At 38.9% G+C, this 17846-nt stretch overlaps 1 protein-coding gene across 4 annotated transcripts in view; it reads right to left on the bottom strand.

The window, feature by feature from the left end:
- Window positions 1-17846, bottom strand: part of FBXL13 (F-box and leucine rich repeat protein 13) — a 209275-nt gene that overhangs the window by 184756 nt on the left and 6673 nt on the right. For all 4 annotated transcript variants that reach the window (XM_042916087.1, XM_042916105.1, XM_042916095.1 and 1 more), the window contains exons 2-3: window positions 9454-9557; window positions 8651-8741 (exon numbers count right to left, since the gene is read on the bottom strand). In XM_042916087.1, coding sequence (XP_042772021.1) covers window positions 8651-8741; window positions 9454-9557 — 195 coding nt within the window. The remainder of the gene's footprint in view (window positions 1-8650; window positions 8742-9453; window positions 9558-17846) is intronic.

The raw sequence follows: 17846 nt of genomic DNA, 5'->3' as shown, positions 1-17846 counted from the left end.
GTCTTATCCCTCATGTTAAGGCTCTCTGTTTTAAACTGAGTTCCAATGAAATACAATATGATTCAATGAAAGTACATTCAACTTAACACACTAGTTTCAAGGAAACATTTTGTATAGCTTGGAAGAAAAATAAAAGAAGTAAAATAGAATATTGATCCCTTTTTAAAAAGATACTGCATATAGCATAATACAACTCAACTCTTAAAAATAGTTTTAAAAAGGGGCGCTTCAATGGTTCAGTCAGTTAAATGTCATACTTCAGCTCAGGTCATGATCTCGTGATTTGTGAGTTCAAGCCCCACATCAGGCTCTATGCTGACAGCTAAGAACCTGGAGCCTGGTTTGGATTCTGTGTCTCCCTCTCTCTACCCCTCCCCTGCTTGCACTCTGTCTCTGTCTCTCTCTCTCTCTCTCTCTCTAAAAAATAAATAAACATTTAAAAATTTTTAATGTTTTTTATTTAAAATTTTTATTTAAACATTTTATTTAAAAATTTTTAATTTTTTATTTAAAAATTTTTAAATAGTCTTAAAAATATTTTATGTAAAAAAATTTTATGTAAAAAAATTAAATTTTTATTTAAAAATTTTTAAATAGTCTTAAAAATATTTTATGTAAAAAAATTCAAATGTACAGAGAATTAGAATAAATACCTACCACCCCCTAGTCTACATTTAACATTGTCAACATTTTGCTATACTTGCTTTTTCTCTTTGTAGTATATAAAGTATATAAACCAAAAATTTTAGTGTCTATTTCTAAAGTATAGTCACATTTTCTTCACAACCACAATTCCATTATCCCACCTTGGACAATTAACAATAATTGCTTAATATCATCTAATACCCACTCCATATCCAAATCTCTGGAATTATTCCCTCAAACATCTTAAATAGTTAGTTTGTTCAAACTAGGGTCTAACTAGGGTCTAAACAAGGGTCATGCGTTAGCACTGATGACTCGGTTTATATGAAACTCTTCATTAAACTTTATATGAAACTTTTTTCTTCATTCTCCTTTTACATATTTTTCAACATTTAATGACTATGAAGGGCAAATAAGGCATAGTCTCTGGCTAAATCTGATGAATTCACTTTTCTGGGTATCTTTAATGTATTTTTACAGAGAAAGTTCTAGAAGTCAATTCAAATATTTTTGTTGTGAATTTGTTTTGATGAGAGTTTTCTTCTATCATCTGGAAGAATGATAGAAGTGGGGAGTGGGGACAGGGCGCTGCATAGCTCCTGTCACAGCCCCATGGATTGGAGGTCTGAGCTTTAAGGAAGAAGAGACTGGAGGCAAAACCCAAACAAACTGCTCCTCTGAGGCACTTCTGTACAAGACAAAATGAGAGAAGGCATTTCCTCCACTTCCGTGTGGCACCCACAGCACAGTGGCATCCAATTTTGTGTAACTTTAAGTTTTGAAAATCTGAAATAATGTGATAAAAATATTACAAACATCTTACATGATGCCAAATTTTGAAATAATGCAATCCCTCCACTTAAAATTTTATCAAGAAGCATTTCATTCTAAAGCTAGTGGGAGCATGGAAGTTTTAAGTTCTTGGCACATGGTGGTACCATTTTGGCAGGTAAAACGCTTGTGGAATGAGTCTTAAAGTGCAAGCTTGACTTATTCGAGGTCTTTATAAAAGTATCTCTTTCAAACAGTGTGACCTCTAGGTATGGTCTGAGTAGAGCAACAGAGAAAGGAGCACTGTTTTGGCATTTTAAGGATTTATGGTGGAAAAAGACTAGAGCTCCACCTCAGTTAGACTTCAGAGCTCTCAGGTCAAGAGCACCCACACTACGGCTTCACCTTCAGGCAGCCCAACAGGCTTGAGACAGAGACCTTAAGAGGAATTCTTGAATTCACACGGGACAGCTTTGGGATTCCCAGATAGAACTGGTTGGAATTTTGAGGGAAACCAACCTCCTGCAATTGTGAGCTAGGGACTAGAGGCAGTGAAATTTGGAATATTACTATCAACATTGCTCTACTTGTACCCCAGGCTGGTGAGACCTGGAAAATTTTGTAATGAAAAAAAGAAAAAAAAAAGAAATACCATTACAAACCATGAATGCTAACTTACAAACATACTCAATTTATGGCTCTTTAATGTTAGTAGTAATTGGTCCCCATTAATTTTTAACTTTGTTAGATACTATCTATTTATGATATATGAGAAAACTAATGCATTCAAATAATGCCAATAGGAAAAAAAAAAGTTTTACTTCTGTGATATTTGAAATACTTAATATAATATTAGGACTCTGATAAGAACCAAACAAAAAATAAAGGTAAATCATTAACTTCATATTATAATTTTTGGTTTTTAGTATAACAAAATTTTTCTTCTGGTAAACAATTCCATTTTTTGCTCAGTTAATCCAAGAATCAAGGAATTATATATTAAATTATCATAACATGTCATCATATTTTTAAAAATTTTTTTAATGTTTATTTTTGAGAGAGAGAGAGAGACAGAGCACAAGTTGGGGAGGGCAGAAATAGGGAGGGAGCCACAGAATCCAAAGCAGGCTCCAGGCTCTGAGCTGTCAGCACAGAGACTGACGTGGGGCTGGAACTCATGAACTGTGTGAGATCATGACCTGAGCCGAAGTTAGATGCTTAACCAACTGAGCCACCCAGGTGCCCTCATCATATTTTAAAGTACATGTCTTTACTTCATTCATGAATTCATTAATATCCCACATAGCATCATCGTAGAATGCTAACAAAATAGTATGGGATTTGCTATAGATTGAATGTTTGCGTCTCCTAAAATTCATATGTTGAAACCTAATCTCCAGTGTGATAATATTTGGAGGTAGGGCCTTTTGGAGACCAGCTCCTGAGGGTAGAGCCCTTATGAATGGGGCTAGTACCTTTATATTTTTCTTTTTCTTTTTAAGTTTATTCATTTATTTTGAGAGACAGAACATGAGCAGGAGAGGGACAGAGAGAGGGAGAGAGAGAGAGAATCCCAAGCAGGGTCCATACTGCCAGCGTCACCAACCATGAGATCATGACCTGACCCGAAATCAAGAGTTGGACGCTTAACCAACTGAGCCATCCAAGCACCCTGGATTAGTGCCTTTATAAAAGAGACTCCAGGGAGTTCCTTCACCCCTTCTGCCATATGAAGTAACAGCAAGAAGATGGCAGTTTATGAACTAGGAACTGGGTTCTCAGTAGACACGAAATCTGCCAGCACCTTCATCTTGGACCTCCCAGCCTCTAGAACTGGGAGAAACAGACTTCTGTTGTTGATAACCACAACCCAGTCTGTAGAATTTTGTTATGACATCCCGAACAGGGTTTATAAATATGTGTTGAAGGCATTACTTCAAATCCCTCCCAGTTCTGATATTTTTATTATTCATGGTCTGGAAAAGTTAATAGTAATAACAAAAATACTAAAATGAAACCATGTCTTTAATGCAAAAGTGAGTAGTGTCTATAACAGTACCATGATGTGGGTAAAGTGTTGGATTTTTCATGATGAGTAATTTTGTTATTATTTTTATCTTCTGCAAATTATTGAAAGATTCTTTAATGCCCACTGGGCTCTTGTGCCTGGAGACAGACACTGATTGATATTTGTACTTTAGGGCTCTAAGTGTTAATAAACACATTTAAATAAATACAACTTTGAAAAATCAGTTTTCCTTAAACATGTAAATGTTTATTACAAATTTTAAGAAAGTCCCTGAAACATTTTTTTTAAATTTTTTTTTATGTTTTTATTTTATTTTTGAGAGAGACAGAGAGACAGAGTGCAGGCAGGGGAGGGGCATAGAGAGAGCAAGACACAGAATCTAAAGCAGGCTCCAGGCTTCAAGCTGTCAGTGTGGAGCCCGATGTGGGGTTCGAACTCATGGACTGTGAGATCATGACCCACGCTGAAGTCGGACGCTTAACTGATTGAGCCACCCAGGCGCCCCTGAAACAATTTAAACTTATAAAAATGTTCTTTAGAACTCTCAGATGCCACACATAGTGGACAAACATACAAAAACGCTCTATCATTAACTATTATTACTTACCTTACACTTAAATTTATCCTAAAGTAAACAACATGAATCCAGTTCATATCTTCATTATTTCTATTCCTTCCAGGTTACTGTAATACTTAGTTTGATGCCTTCTCAGGGAAGAGTAATCTACCAAATTTTAAAAGGAAAAGGATACTTTTGCAAACCAGGAAGGGTAGAGGGTGTGGTTATTGACCAGTTGATTTTTGTTTGAGGCATAGGATCTGCTGGCCTCTCCCAAAAGGTTAAAACCTAGCCACTGGGGTCATAAGGTTAAGTCTCCTTTTCATGGTTAAACTTTGTTACATCAGTAAGACTTTTAAGTCCACATCTTTCATTTAGATTTTAGGATTTTGTTACACAGTGCTCCCTATGATACCATCATTTTAAAAGCCATAGCATCATTTTAAAAGGGAGTGATCTCTAGGACACATTAAGTGAGAAAAAGCGACACACAGTCTGCTACTTCAATGTAAGAAGTTGATGGGAAAAGAATACAATGTATGTGCTCATAATTTTCAAAAAGAAACAATGGAAAAACTAAATAAATAAACCAAAGCCTACTAACATTGGATACTTAGAAACAGGGATGGAATAGGAAGGAGAAAAAGGCAGGAATAGAAGCAATACTTCTCTGAACACTCATTTTATTGTTTTGATTCTTTGAACACTCATGTTGTTGTATCGTTTATTGTTTTTATTGCCAGTAATGTTGTACATAATTGGAAAAGCATAATTATATCAAAGAGAAAAAAAGATGGCCATCGGCACACACAAAAAAATAAGTATCTGGGGTAACAAAAAAAGTATTTTTACTGAAAATATTTGATAGGATATATACATCTTAAAGGCAAAAAAAAATTGCATAACTCTTTTGAATTGCATACTTTTCGTAAACTACATTCAGTAGTTTTATTGTTAGTGATCTTGTAGTATCGTTATTCCAAAACCATTATGCGTGTATTGTAAGATGAAACTAATAAGCAATTATGTTAATGTCTAGAAGAATCAAGATTGATAAAAAGTGGGTCTGCCACACTTCTGGGTGCACCCCCATGTGATGCACTAGGAAGAACCACCCTTCCCCATGTAGTTATTCTTGTCCCCAAGAGAAAAAAAGGGGAAAAAAAGAACCTGAATATCAAGTTTGTGGATCTAACTACAAACTTGAAGGAAATACAAGAAACAGAACAAATGAAATGATGCCAGAGGAAACAATGAGAATGTGGGACATTTTACAGGACAAATGATGTTTTCCTCAGTAAATGAGTGGCATGGGAAATAAGAAAGTTTATTACAAGAAGTATTAAATATATGATACCCAAGTGCAATGTGAACTCCATATGGATTTTGATTTGACAGAGTCATGTTTAAAAAGGTATTTTTGAGACAATTTGGGAAACTCGAATATGGACTGAATATGGAATATATATATCTGAATATAATCTGCACTATGCGATGTTCAGAAATTACTGCTAATTTCATTACATACATAATGGCACTGTGCTATGTTCCCTAAAAATGTCATTTTTTGTTAGAGATGCACACTGATGTATTTACTGGTAAAATAATATAACTCCTGGGATTTGCTTTCCAATACTTCAGCAAAAAAAAGGACAAGGGGAGATAATTAACAAGATTGGCAAAATGTTGACTGTCATTGAAGCTAGATGATGAGGAATCATTATGGTGTTCTGCTTGTGTGTTATGTTTAAAATTTTCCATGATAAAAAGATTTTTTTTAATATTATAGAAGTCTTTTCTTCTTGTAATCAGTACCCATCTGGAGATTTCATTTCTTAAGAAATGAGAATCAAGTCTGTGAAGTTAGTTTCCTCCTGACAATGGTTGATTCTTTCATCTTGGAACACATAGTTAAACTGTCTTTCTATTTACTATTATGAGAGCAGTTCCTACTTTTTCTCTAACAATGTGGCTTGCTCACAGTTTCCTGTATTCAATTTTCTCTGTTTGCACAAATAGAAACAAATACTTTGTTATAAATAGGCAGAACAGTGTGGAGACAGAAGCATGCTGAGACAATACAAAGCAATCTTTTTTTTTTAATTTTTTAATGTTTATTATTTATTTTTGAGAGAAAGAGAGACAGAGTATGAGCAGGGGAGGGTTAGAGAGAGAGGGAGACACAGAATCCAAAGCAGTCTCCAGACTCTGAGCAGCTCAGAGTCTGATGTGAGCGAGGCTCCAACTCACTAACGGGAAATCATGATTTGAGCCAAAGTTGGCTGTTTTAATCACTGAGCCACCCAGGTCCCCCTACAAAGCAATCTTAATAATGGGAAAGATTACAATTGTTTGTGATCTTTAAAATGTTTTGTCAGGGCCCCTGGGTGGCTCAGTCGGTTAAGCATCTGATTTGGGCTCAGGTTATAATCTCACAATTTGTGGGTTCGAACCCCACATCAGGCTCTGTCCTGACAGCTCAGAGCCTGGAGGCTGCTTCGGATTGTGTGTCTCCCTCAATCTGTGCCCCTCCCCCACTCACACTCTGTTTCTCTTTCTCTCAAAAATAAATAAACATTAAAAAATATGTATATTTTAAATGTTTTGTCAAAACATTAAAAACGCTCATCAGTGATTATAGCTGTATATGAAACTATAGGAAAGAAAAATGGGGGAAAAAAGCAAAGCTGATATTTATTTAGTATACTATAATTTAAAATACTGGAAACTTGGGGCACCTGGGTGGCTCAGTCGGTTGAGCGTCCAACTTTGGCTCAGGCCATGATCTCACGGTCCGTGAGTTCGAGCCCCGCATCGAGCTCTGTGCTGACAGCTCAGAGCCTGGAGCCTGTTTCAGATTCTGTGTCTCCCTCTCCCTCTGCCCCTCCCCTGTTCATGCTCTGTCTCTCTCTGTCTCAAAAATAAATAAATGTTAAAAATAAATAAAATAAAATAAAATACTGGAAACTTTAAGGATTAAAGTGTCTTATCCTTTGTAAAAAAAAAAAAAAAGAATTTTTCATTTTCCTCTGAGGGTGAAGGAGAAATGAATTAATGCATATTCAATCTCGGCTGAGCCCTCTAACAAAGCAATCATAGGCACCTAGAGATTTACCTTTTGCGAAGTCACATCTAGTTTCTACTTTTCCTACTTTATAAAATGAAGCAAGACATCTTTTCTATACGTATGAATTGTCATCCTCCTTTCTAAATGTGCATGAGCTTCCTGTATTTTATCCTTTGCACTTTCAACATCATGAAATATCTCTGAGAATTCTTTTTCTAATAAAACTTTAGGTTTAAAGTTGCTATGGTGTCTCAGAATTCTGTGCAATTCTTTAAAAGATTCTCTCTAGGCTTCTGGCTAGATATTGAACATAATCTGATTGTATTTTACAAAATCACTTTCAAAATATTGACGAGGTTCACCCCTCTGCGTCAGTGGTTTTTAATAATTTTAGTATCTTTTAGCAATGATGTTTAAGCTTTTTTCATATGACATTATATTCAAAGTGGAATTGTTCTAGAGTGTAAGGTGGGGGTGAAAGACCCTGAATCCCCACCCCCTGGAGCTCCCCCTCAGCTACTGAGGTGGCCCCCAAACATCTCCGAGAACACAGTTTGCAGACACCTGCACTTCATAGTAGATAAAGTTCTATGGCTGATAAAGTGAAGTCATTAAGACACCCAGACACCACAACACAGATCAGCTAGGATTGGACATGTGGGTTCTTCCCATTGTATTGGTACTCAGAATCATCCCAGTCTTGGCAGAAATATCCTGTCCCTCTATTTCTGTCTCTCTGATGCAGACCACTGAGTAGGATCCAGTGTGACCCTCCACCCAGCCTTCCAAATTATGCTTCAGATTGATCCTGGCTCTCAGCATCCACCTTGACCCAGGCTTCGATTTCACTTTTTGGCGCCCAAGTTCACCAGCAGCTCCCAAGCCCTGCCTGCGTTTACCAAGACACCAGCCTGGGATCTGGAGGTATCACACAAGGCCCCACACACATGTAATTTGTGTTGGCATTTCTCTCCCCACATGCCTTTTGCTATTTTAGCTTCTCTCAGATACACAGTCTTTGTTCTAAAAGTCTCCGTGTCCTGAATTACTTCCTTGCCCTCTGTACAGGATCAAAACCAGCTGTTAGAGCTGGTTGTTCCTTTCTTTAACAATCGGTCTGGCTTTTAAGTTAGCTCTCGTTGTTTGGCCATATCTTTATGAGCATAATCCCTGGGCAGATGGCAAAGAGAATGGAGAAGGGATAGAATACAGAAGGAAGTAGATTAGAAAGGAAGGACAATATCCTCATTTAAAGCTTTCCATAATGTTGGTTTTATCATTATAAAGATGCAAGAGGAGAGGAGAAGGAGAAAGAGGAATGGGAAAAATATAATAGAAAGATTTTATCAGAAGAGGAAGAATAAATGTCTGTTAAATACTTCTGGAAATTTGGGAAGTTTACTATGAATGTGGTTGTGTGCAGGGTGTTGGGGGGGGGGTGATATTCCTTCACTTCTCTGAGTGTCCCCAATTCAAAAACAGTTTGACCTCATACATCTTATAAAATCTAAAATCTATTTGAGAACTTCCATCAAAACTTGGGATGTATATTTTAGAATGTCTGATTACTAATACTGACCAGTTGATCATCCAGTCCAAAAAGTTGTTCCATGTAAGTTTCAGACAACCTCCGAATTTTTGGCCTCATTGATGGATCAATGCACATATCCCTTTGATAAAATCATAAAACACAGTCAAACATTTCATTTCATAGTAGTTAGTTCCATAATTAAATCAGTGATTTGAATCCATGATTCTATGGGTGGAGTTGAAGGGAGGGGAAGGAGGAGACACCTCCCCTTGGGAGAAGTATATCAAAACCTACTGCAGGACTTTGTCAACCACCCCTCCTCCAGATTTTGCTGTGCCCCCCCAAGAGAGTATGCCTCTTTTTCCTCATCCCCAACTTGAAATAACTGCCCTACAAGCACATTATTGATGAGAGAGGGCTATATTTCTCAAGTTAAGAACCAGTGGGGAAATTGTTCCTATTGAAGTCTTTCAGACTTAAAAGCCTATGAAAGGGGGCGTCTGGGTGCCTCAGTCAGCTAAGTGTCTGACTTGGCCTTAGGTCATGATCTTACGGTCTGTGAGTTCGAGCCCCACGTCAGGCTCTGTGCTGACAGCTCAGAGCCTGGAGCTGCTTTGGATTCTGTGTCTCCCTCTCTCTCTTCCCCTGCCCCACTCGCACTCTGTCTCTCTCTCTGTCTCTCTCTCTGTCTCTCTCTCTCTCTCTCTCAAAAAGAAATAAACATTTTTAAAAAGCCTATGGAGGGATTCCTTAACCATCCTGAGATTAGAAGACTTCTTTTGGTACTCTATAGTGAGTGTTTTACATTCAGAATAAAATATCTCCCTACCATAAAGCAAAACAATACTCACCAGAGAAGACTTTCGAGACCATTTTCCATTATAGTAATGATCATTTTCTGTAAATATTTCAGCGGATCCTCAGGACATGTAGTAAGTAGGCCACATAACAGAGCCTAGGGAAAATGAAACAGAATCACTCTTTCTGGATGTGCATGTTCTTTTTTTTTTTTAACATTTATTTATTTTGAAAGACAGAGACAGAGCACTAGTGGGGGAGGGGCAAAAAGGGGTGGGGGAGACACAGAATCTAAACCAAGCTCCAGGCTTTGAGCCATCAGCACAGAGCGGGATGTGGGGCTCGAACCAACAAACTGTGAGACCATGACCTAAGTCAAAGTTGGACACTTAATCAACTGAGCCCCCCAGGCACCCCTGGATGTGCGTGTTCTTACTAAGCAACAAATAGGTTTCTCTCCTACAATTACAGAATCAAATAAAGTGATAGGTTTTTTTTTAAATATATTTTTATTTATTTTTGAGAAAGAGAGGAAGAGGTGGGAAGGGGTAGAGAGAGAAGGGGATAGAGGACCAAAGCAGACTCTTTTCTACCAGTAGAGAGCCAGATGTGAGGGTCAAACTCACAAACCATGAGATCATGACCTGAGCTGAAGTGAAATGCTCAACCAACTGAGCCACCTAGGCACCCCAATGTGACAGTTTTTTAAATAAGCGTACCTTATAGACACTCCTTTATTTATCCAGTGTTCATATTTTGTTAAAAGTCTAACAAATGAAGTTTCACCTTTACTACTTAAAAAAAAATCCATTCTAAATGACACAATGGAGTTGCTGCTCAGTGTTTTACATTCGATGGGCGGTATTTTGGAGTCAAATTGAAGACACAGTTGTGATATTTTGATCAGTGGTGTCTACCCCTTTTTAGTATGAAGTCCTCCTTTTTAACGTCAAAAATCTCTTCAGACCCAACCACAAAAGTTATTGAGAAAATCCACCCTCAAAATCTATTACAAATTCAAAGAGTCTTTTTAAAAAATTTGTATTTTATCACTCACAACATCTACAGAACATATATTTGAAAAATTATAGCTTATGGGGCCCCTGGCTGGCTCATTTGGAAGAGCATGTGACTCTTGATCTTGGAGTTGTGAGTTCAAGCCCCACATTGGGTGTAGAGATTACTTAAATAAATAAAACTTAAAAAAGAAAGAAAGAAAGAAAGAAAGAAAGAAAGAAAGAAAGAAAAAGAAAGAAAAAGAAAGAAGAAAGAAAGCAAGCTTGTAGCATAGTTCACAAAGGTGGGAAACAAATGGCTTACTGGATCTGGATATTTAAAGTACATATATGAGGGGCGCCTGTGTGGCTCAGTCGGTTAAGCGTCCGACTTCGGCTCAGGTCATGATCTTGGGTTTGTGGGTTTGAACCCACGTCGGGTTCTGTGCTGACAGCTCAGAGCCTGCAGCCTGCTTCAGATTCTGTGTCTCCCTTTCTCTCTGCACCTCCCACACTCGCATTCTGTCTCTCTCTCTCTCCAAAATAAATAAACATTAAAAAAAAAAAATTAAAGTACATATATGAACTCAGAAAGCTGTTGCCATCTTACTTTCCGCATTGAGTTTTCCCAAAATGGAGAATATTTCTCCATTTGAGGCAGAGAAAACAGTTTACAGCACACATCCCACAGAAACCACCTGGAATCCTCCTTAGACATTTCTCTTTGCCATTTTGGTTCACTGCCTGCAGGCAGGGTCTAGTGTGCATGGGGCAGGACTGGGGGTGGAGGTGGAGAGGCCGTTCTTTTACAGAGGGCCTATTCTCACTGGCTTTTTTCCTGCTCACTCACTTGTGAACAAAGTAATTTCACCCACTGGGTCATGCAGGGATCTTCCCACCTCCATGGACCAAGTGTCAGCAGATCCAGGCCTGGAAGTCCTGCCTTAGTCTCTTAGCAGTTCTCATAGTGTTCTTCCAGAAGGAATAAATTGGATAATTTCCCCTGACTGGACCCTGCACAACATAGTTCTCCCTTTGCAATTAGCTCCATGTCCCCCTTTTAGTGTACAGGCTGCAGGCTGAGAACCCAGCCCTCAAGACTACGGCAAAGTGGTTAGACCTACATGTCTCTCCTTCTCCAGCTCTGCCTCCTGACCGAGCCCCACCCCAGATGTTCACAGTGAGCACTTAGCCATCTGCTGACTGACTTCTTTCTCCCCTAGACCTACAGAATATAATTGCACAGGAGGTCAGTGATTCTCACCACAGTTGCAAGATGGATATGAATAGCATTCTGTTACCCAAGGCCGGAAGTCTTCTATTACGTGGAAGCCAGACTTCAGACAGCTCCCTGAATAGTCCCATGAAAGGCCCATCTGCTTTCTGGCACTGCTGTGCCTGAGTCCCCAGAGTGCTGAGTTTCTCCATTCCGCACTTACCACATCCTGCATTCCATTCTGGCACCCTGAGGATATCTGCATTGGAATCACCTGGGGAGTGAATTGGTCTCTGAAGATGGGGCCTGGGAAGCTGCATTTTGATGAGCTCCCCAGGTGATTCCTCTACACACTGAAGTCTGAGGATTGGTGCCTTGAGGTGATTTTTAAGAAAGTTGGGATCTGATTAATGAATACAAGAAATTATTTCTTTATATTTCTAAGTTCCACAGATTAGGAAACTACTTCTCCTGAAAAGTTATCTTGCAGAAGTCAAATCAAGTTGAGAGGAAAAGTCTCTGGAATGATAATAAAGGCATATGGAACTAGCATAGTTCAAATGTTCACTTTTTGCACAAGATATCTCATTGTTCAGTTTCCCACTGGGCAAAATAAAATAGGCTAAGGCTTTATATATTAATGTGTAAACAGCGTATAGCTATCTGCCAATAAGAAAACATAATTAGTGAATCACTAGCTTTTTTTCCGCCCAATGAAAATAAAAATTGCAAAACCATTAGTTTTGCAGAGGCAAAATTATGCAAAATTCCCACAAGATGAATGTTTGGCTGTCAAAAACACATTAATTATTATTAATTAGCAATTATTATCGCTAGGTTTCTAAGTAAAAACTTACACAATCAAGGACAAAAAACACCATGACTTAAAAAGATCTAAATTGGCTTTCTGAAGCTTGTATTTTCACAAAATAATTGTGCAATCTTCCACTTGCTTTTGGCTCTGTCTAACTCAGTCCCCAGTCTTTCTCAAATATTCTGAAAGATGTATGGGGACTGATGACAAACATGGGTTTATCCAGGACCATTGTTTCTACTCCTTTCAACTACCATCCATCTTTCCAGGAGCAAGATAATGCAGTGCTTGGGTTCCACTAGCTGTAAATTCTGGATCTGCAATCTCCCAGTGGGGAAGCTCTGACAATTACTTCTCTGTTCTTATTTCCTTCCCTATACATATCATAAAGGTACACATATCATAGGTCTATCATGAGAATTAAATGAGCTAATATATGAAAAGTATTTTGAATAGTTTCTAGTATAAAATAAACACTCCATAGATGATTATGGTAACAAGCCATTCACTGATAATCATCACCTCCTGTAGAGCCAAATACTTGACCAAAGAGAAAAGAAATTCAAAACTATTCCCTTGTACCATTCAGAGGCCAGTGTGATGACAGAGAGATTGACTTTATACCAAGCCTGATGGAAGAGATTAGAACAAATACATTTGGGGGAAAGGATTAGGAGAGAGAACTTGATAGAACAATAGTTTAAATATAAATAGCAAAGTAGTAATTATCTATGAGACACTTAGATACTCAAGGGAGCAAGACTTATTTGACTTTCCAGATACTGCAGATAAATATAGTAAAATATACTAAGGGCCTAAGTAGCAATGCAAAAATCAATTGCTTCCCCAGTACAGAGATAAAGTGATTACAAAAGCCTTGTGAGGCCCTGGGCAGTGGGAGAAACTTCCAGGTAGCAAGTACTGAGCAGATGGTTTGCAAATAGGGTCTTTCTCTTGGCAAGAGCAACACCTCAGGGGCAGAGACCAGTTTGGCTGGAGTAAAGGGTTCTGATGAGAGAGAAGCAGACATAGCCAGAATTTTATACTGGGACCTGGGACAGGGTCTTCCTCTCTCCTCTAGACTTCTCTAGGCCATTCAGAAGCAAACCCCAGCAAGACCAGTCACATGGCCAAATGTCGCAGACAGCCAAACATCAGAGAGTCACAGTTCATTTTGCTTCCCAAAATCCCACTAGAGTTGACCTTGACTTTTAGAGGTTATGTTCTTATTTCTGGATTTCACAGATGAGGCAAAGTAGGGCCAGGTGGTACATAAAGTGAGAAGGTTTTTAAACTACAAACACAGGGCTCCTCCCGTGCCCATAGCATTGCACTCATGCAAAATTGTTTGCATGTATATCTTCCTCCAGAACTCGAGGGGTTTTTTCACGTTAACTATCTGGAAATATTTATTTATTTATTTATTTATTCATTCATTCATTCATTCATTTATTATTTGGTTGTTCCCTTATTCATTTTTTTTTATTATTTTAAAGAGAGAGAGTGCATGCTGAGAACACGTTCAGGGAAGGGAGGGGGAGAGAAAAGAGAGAGAGAGAGAGAAAGAATCTTAAGCAGGCTCCACACCCAGCGCATAGCCCCACATGGGGCTCCATCCCAGGACCCTGGGATCATAACCTGAGCCGAAATCAAGAGTCAGACCCTTAAACTGACTGAGCCACCCATGCTCCCCTTGAAATATTTTATTTTTATGCAAACTAGAAAGACATTCTTCTTTTAAATTAATGGTAGAAAAATCAACATATAGTTTTCACCTTATTTGTTTTAGATGAGATTGCTTTTATTTTTATTTATTTATTTATTTTTAATTTTTCATTTAATTTTTAGAGAAAGAGAGAGAGAGCATGTATGTGCATGAGTGGGGAAAGGGCAGAGGGAGAGGGGGAGAGAGAGAGAGAGAGAGAGAGAGAGAGAGAGAGAGAGAATCTTAAGCAGACACCATGTCCAGTGGGGACCCCCACATGGGGCTTGATCCCACGACCCTGGGATCATGACCTGAGCCAAAATCTAGAGACTGACATTCAACCAACTGAGTCACTCAGGCACCCCAAGATGAGACTGCTTTTAAAAATGCAATGTCAGGAGGGGCGCCTGGGTGGCGCAGTCGGTTAAGCGTCCGACTTCAGCCAGGTCACGATCTCGCGGTCCGTGAGTTTGAGCCCCGCGTCAGGCTCTGGGCTGATGGCTCAGAGCCTGGAGCCTGTTTCCGATTCTGTGTCTCCCTCTCTCTCTGCCCCTCCCCCGTTCATGCTCTGTCTCTCTCTATCCCAAAAATAAATAAAAAACGTTGAAAAAATAAAAAAATAAAAAAAAAAAAATGCAATGTCAGGGGCGCCTGGGTGACTCAGTCGGTTGAGCGTTGGACTTTGGCTCAGGTCACAATCTCGCAGTTTGTGGGTCTGAGCCCCACATCAGGCTCTCTGCTGTCAGCGCAGAGCCCGCTTCAAATCTGTCTCCCTCTCTCTCTGCCCATCCCCCATTCTCTCTCTCTCTCTAAAATAAACATTAAAAAATAAAAAAATAAAAAAAAATAAAAATGCAATGTCAGAATCACACAGTTACAGAAACCCCTTTTCTTAGGAATAAGGTTTAAGTCTCTGTTCAAAGTCGCTTCTAGCTCCCTCCCCTTGCAAACAAGCTCCAAGTGACATCTCACAAATTCTTGCCATCCCATTATGGTAGAAATGGAGTTGGCATGCTATTGTGTCATTGGAGGGGAACTCTTAATCAGTTTCTACAGAAGTTACTAAGTTAACAATTTGAGAACAAAAGAGTTTCTGTGTCTTCTTGACATTTAAATAGAAGGTGTCAATTTTTTATTTTAGAAACTCTATAACTCAAAGTATACTGAAGATTATTTAAAAGGGTCAGCTGGCTTCAGCCATTCAGGAGGAACATCAGCGAGAGAAGATGTCCCTCAACACTAGAACCTGAGGGGTTTTAAGGCAGGTGGGACATGTGAGGAGACCCAGTCTCCGTGAGGTGAGAGCAAGACAATGGATTCTGATACCTGCTGGTGGTCACCAGCTGTTTAATCCCTAAATAAGTAAACTGTTACTGGAGAAATAATCATTGTATACTTTTTGGTTATTTAAGTGTTCCACAAATTTGCCTCTGGAAATGCATCTGTGAGTTGGCTGACTGGGCTAAGGGAACGCAGCAAACAACTGCCCTCAAAAGATACGTCTATCCCCAAGGTCCAGTAAAAGGAGTTAATAGATCAGTTCCTTCTCTCCTGCATTGGCTGGCGGTCTCTTGCTCCATATTCAATAATTCCTGATTCTTGCATCTCTAGTAAATATTTGCAGCAATTAGTTCCTAAAAAAAATCCCCAGGGGCGCCTGGGTGGCTCAGTCAGTTGAGCATCCGACTTCAGCTCAGGTCATGATCTCACAGTTCGTGAGTTCCAGCCCCGCATCAGGCTCTGTGCTGACAGTTTAGAGCCTGGAGCCTGCTTTGAGTTCTGTGTCTCCCTCTCTCTCTGCTCCTCCCCTGTTCACACTCTGTCTCTATCTCTCAAAAATAAACTCCAAAAAAAAAAAAAAAAAATCCCCGGTAACAGAATCTATGTAATTTAGAAATAAATGCAATATTCTCAAAATACAAATTGGAAGCTATCATGAAAGAAATATAAAGCATAAAAGATGAATAAAAATCATAAAAATAAAAAAAAAACACTTATTTCTAAAAATAGAAAACTTTGCAAAAAAAATTTTGATTTGTAACTTAAATACGCCCTCTGCTGGGAATATCTAGTTTTGCAAACTAAATGTTAAACCGAAATCTGAGCTAACAATTTGCAGAGCACTTTTCTGCTCTCAGAGACAATTGCTATGTACAGCTGTTTACTAATTTGGTAGACACTATACCCATAGTATCTCACCCATCCTGGGACCATGCTGACTTCTGCCTAGTAGAAAATTGAAGAAGAAATGGATTTCTAAATATTATTGCCAATGTTGGGGCCACTGGGTGGCTCAGTCAGTTGAGTATCCGATTTCGGCTCACGTCATGACCTCACGGTCTGTGGGTTCGAGCCCCGCATCAGGTTCTGTACTGACAGCTCAGAACCTGTGTTCTGGTTCTGTGTCTCCCTCCCTTTCTTGCCTTCCCCGCTTGTGCTCTCTCTCTCTCTCTCGCTCTCTCAAAAATAATAAGGCTTCATTGTGTATTGCTATCTTAATACCTTTTAAAATACAAATGTCTTTTGTAAGGAATATTTCCAAGGAAGGAGATTCCAACAGTAGTGGGATGAAGTATTTCAGAATTCTAAGAACTATCTCAGAGAGAGAATCTAGTGAGTGAGAAATCAGAAGACAATACTCAGTTTTCCCACAATTCTATCTAGGTGCAGGCTCTGAGTGTCCACATGCAGATGTTTTTTAAAAACGTGGAATTTCTAAAATATATTTTTCCTGAATTAAAAAATAGTATGTAGAGAGTAAATCTCTTATTGCACAGATTTCCAAGTATTTGATCAATTAGTTCATTTACTTCAAACCTAAAATTAAAGTTTACAAAGTACTTGACTCCATGGTCTAAAAAAACAAAACCCACAGCCATTCTGTATCTCGATGTTTGTACCTCTTGCACAAACAATACATGTAGGTTTGCATGGAAGCCATATTAGATACTGGTTGTCCATGAGGGAAAGAAAAGACACATGAGAACATGAACCATGAAGGAAGAGATCATTTTCCTGACAGAACTATGGTGATTGGTCACAGTGATTTCAAATACATTTTTTTTTTAGTCAGAAAAAAAAATCTTAAAAAAAAACCCAAAACAACCTCATGGGAATCCCAAAATATATCCAGATAAAAGCAGAGCTGCTCTTTGGTGTTGTAGGGTGAGTGTATAAGGGGAAGAAGACGAGCTCTCTTCTTCCCGATGCCCTTTCTCCAGCTATACAGTGTTCCTTGTAGGAGTCGTTAGAACCCTGGGATTCTGCTAACAGAAAACAAAACCAAACCTTTGGAAATCTGTCAGTATGCAATTAGGCACACACAGGGCTATCTGGAAACCGAACCTGAGGAAGAGGGTTTTATGACAGTGCTAGCTGGGACAGAGACTGGCCCATCTAGGAAATGGGGTATCCAGGAGACCTCATCTACGTGGCCTGAGGCAAAAGGGCGCTCAATCCAGGGAGACCAGACGCAGGTCTGCAACAGGCCAACCAGCTGTACCTGGGATGAGAAACCAGCACTTCCCAGTAATAAACGCTTTTATGCTCCCTGTGTTTTCTTTATTGCTTTCTAGTTTATTTGCTAATAGTATGGGAAAGCAAAAAAGGGGGCATTTTTACTACAGTTAGACCAGCATTTCAGTTAATATATGAACATTTTTTTCTGACTATAAAAATAACATGTGATCTATGCAATTTGGAAAATTCAGAGAAAA

Source organism: Panthera leo, chromosome A2 (assembly GCF_018350215.1).
Source record: "Panthera leo isolate Ple1 chromosome A2, P.leo_Ple1_pat1.1, whole genome shotgun sequence".
Taxonomy (NCBI): domain Eukaryota; kingdom Metazoa; phylum Chordata; class Mammalia; order Carnivora; family Felidae; genus Panthera; species Panthera leo.
This window is presented reverse-complemented; position numbering and strand designations above follow the sequence as displayed.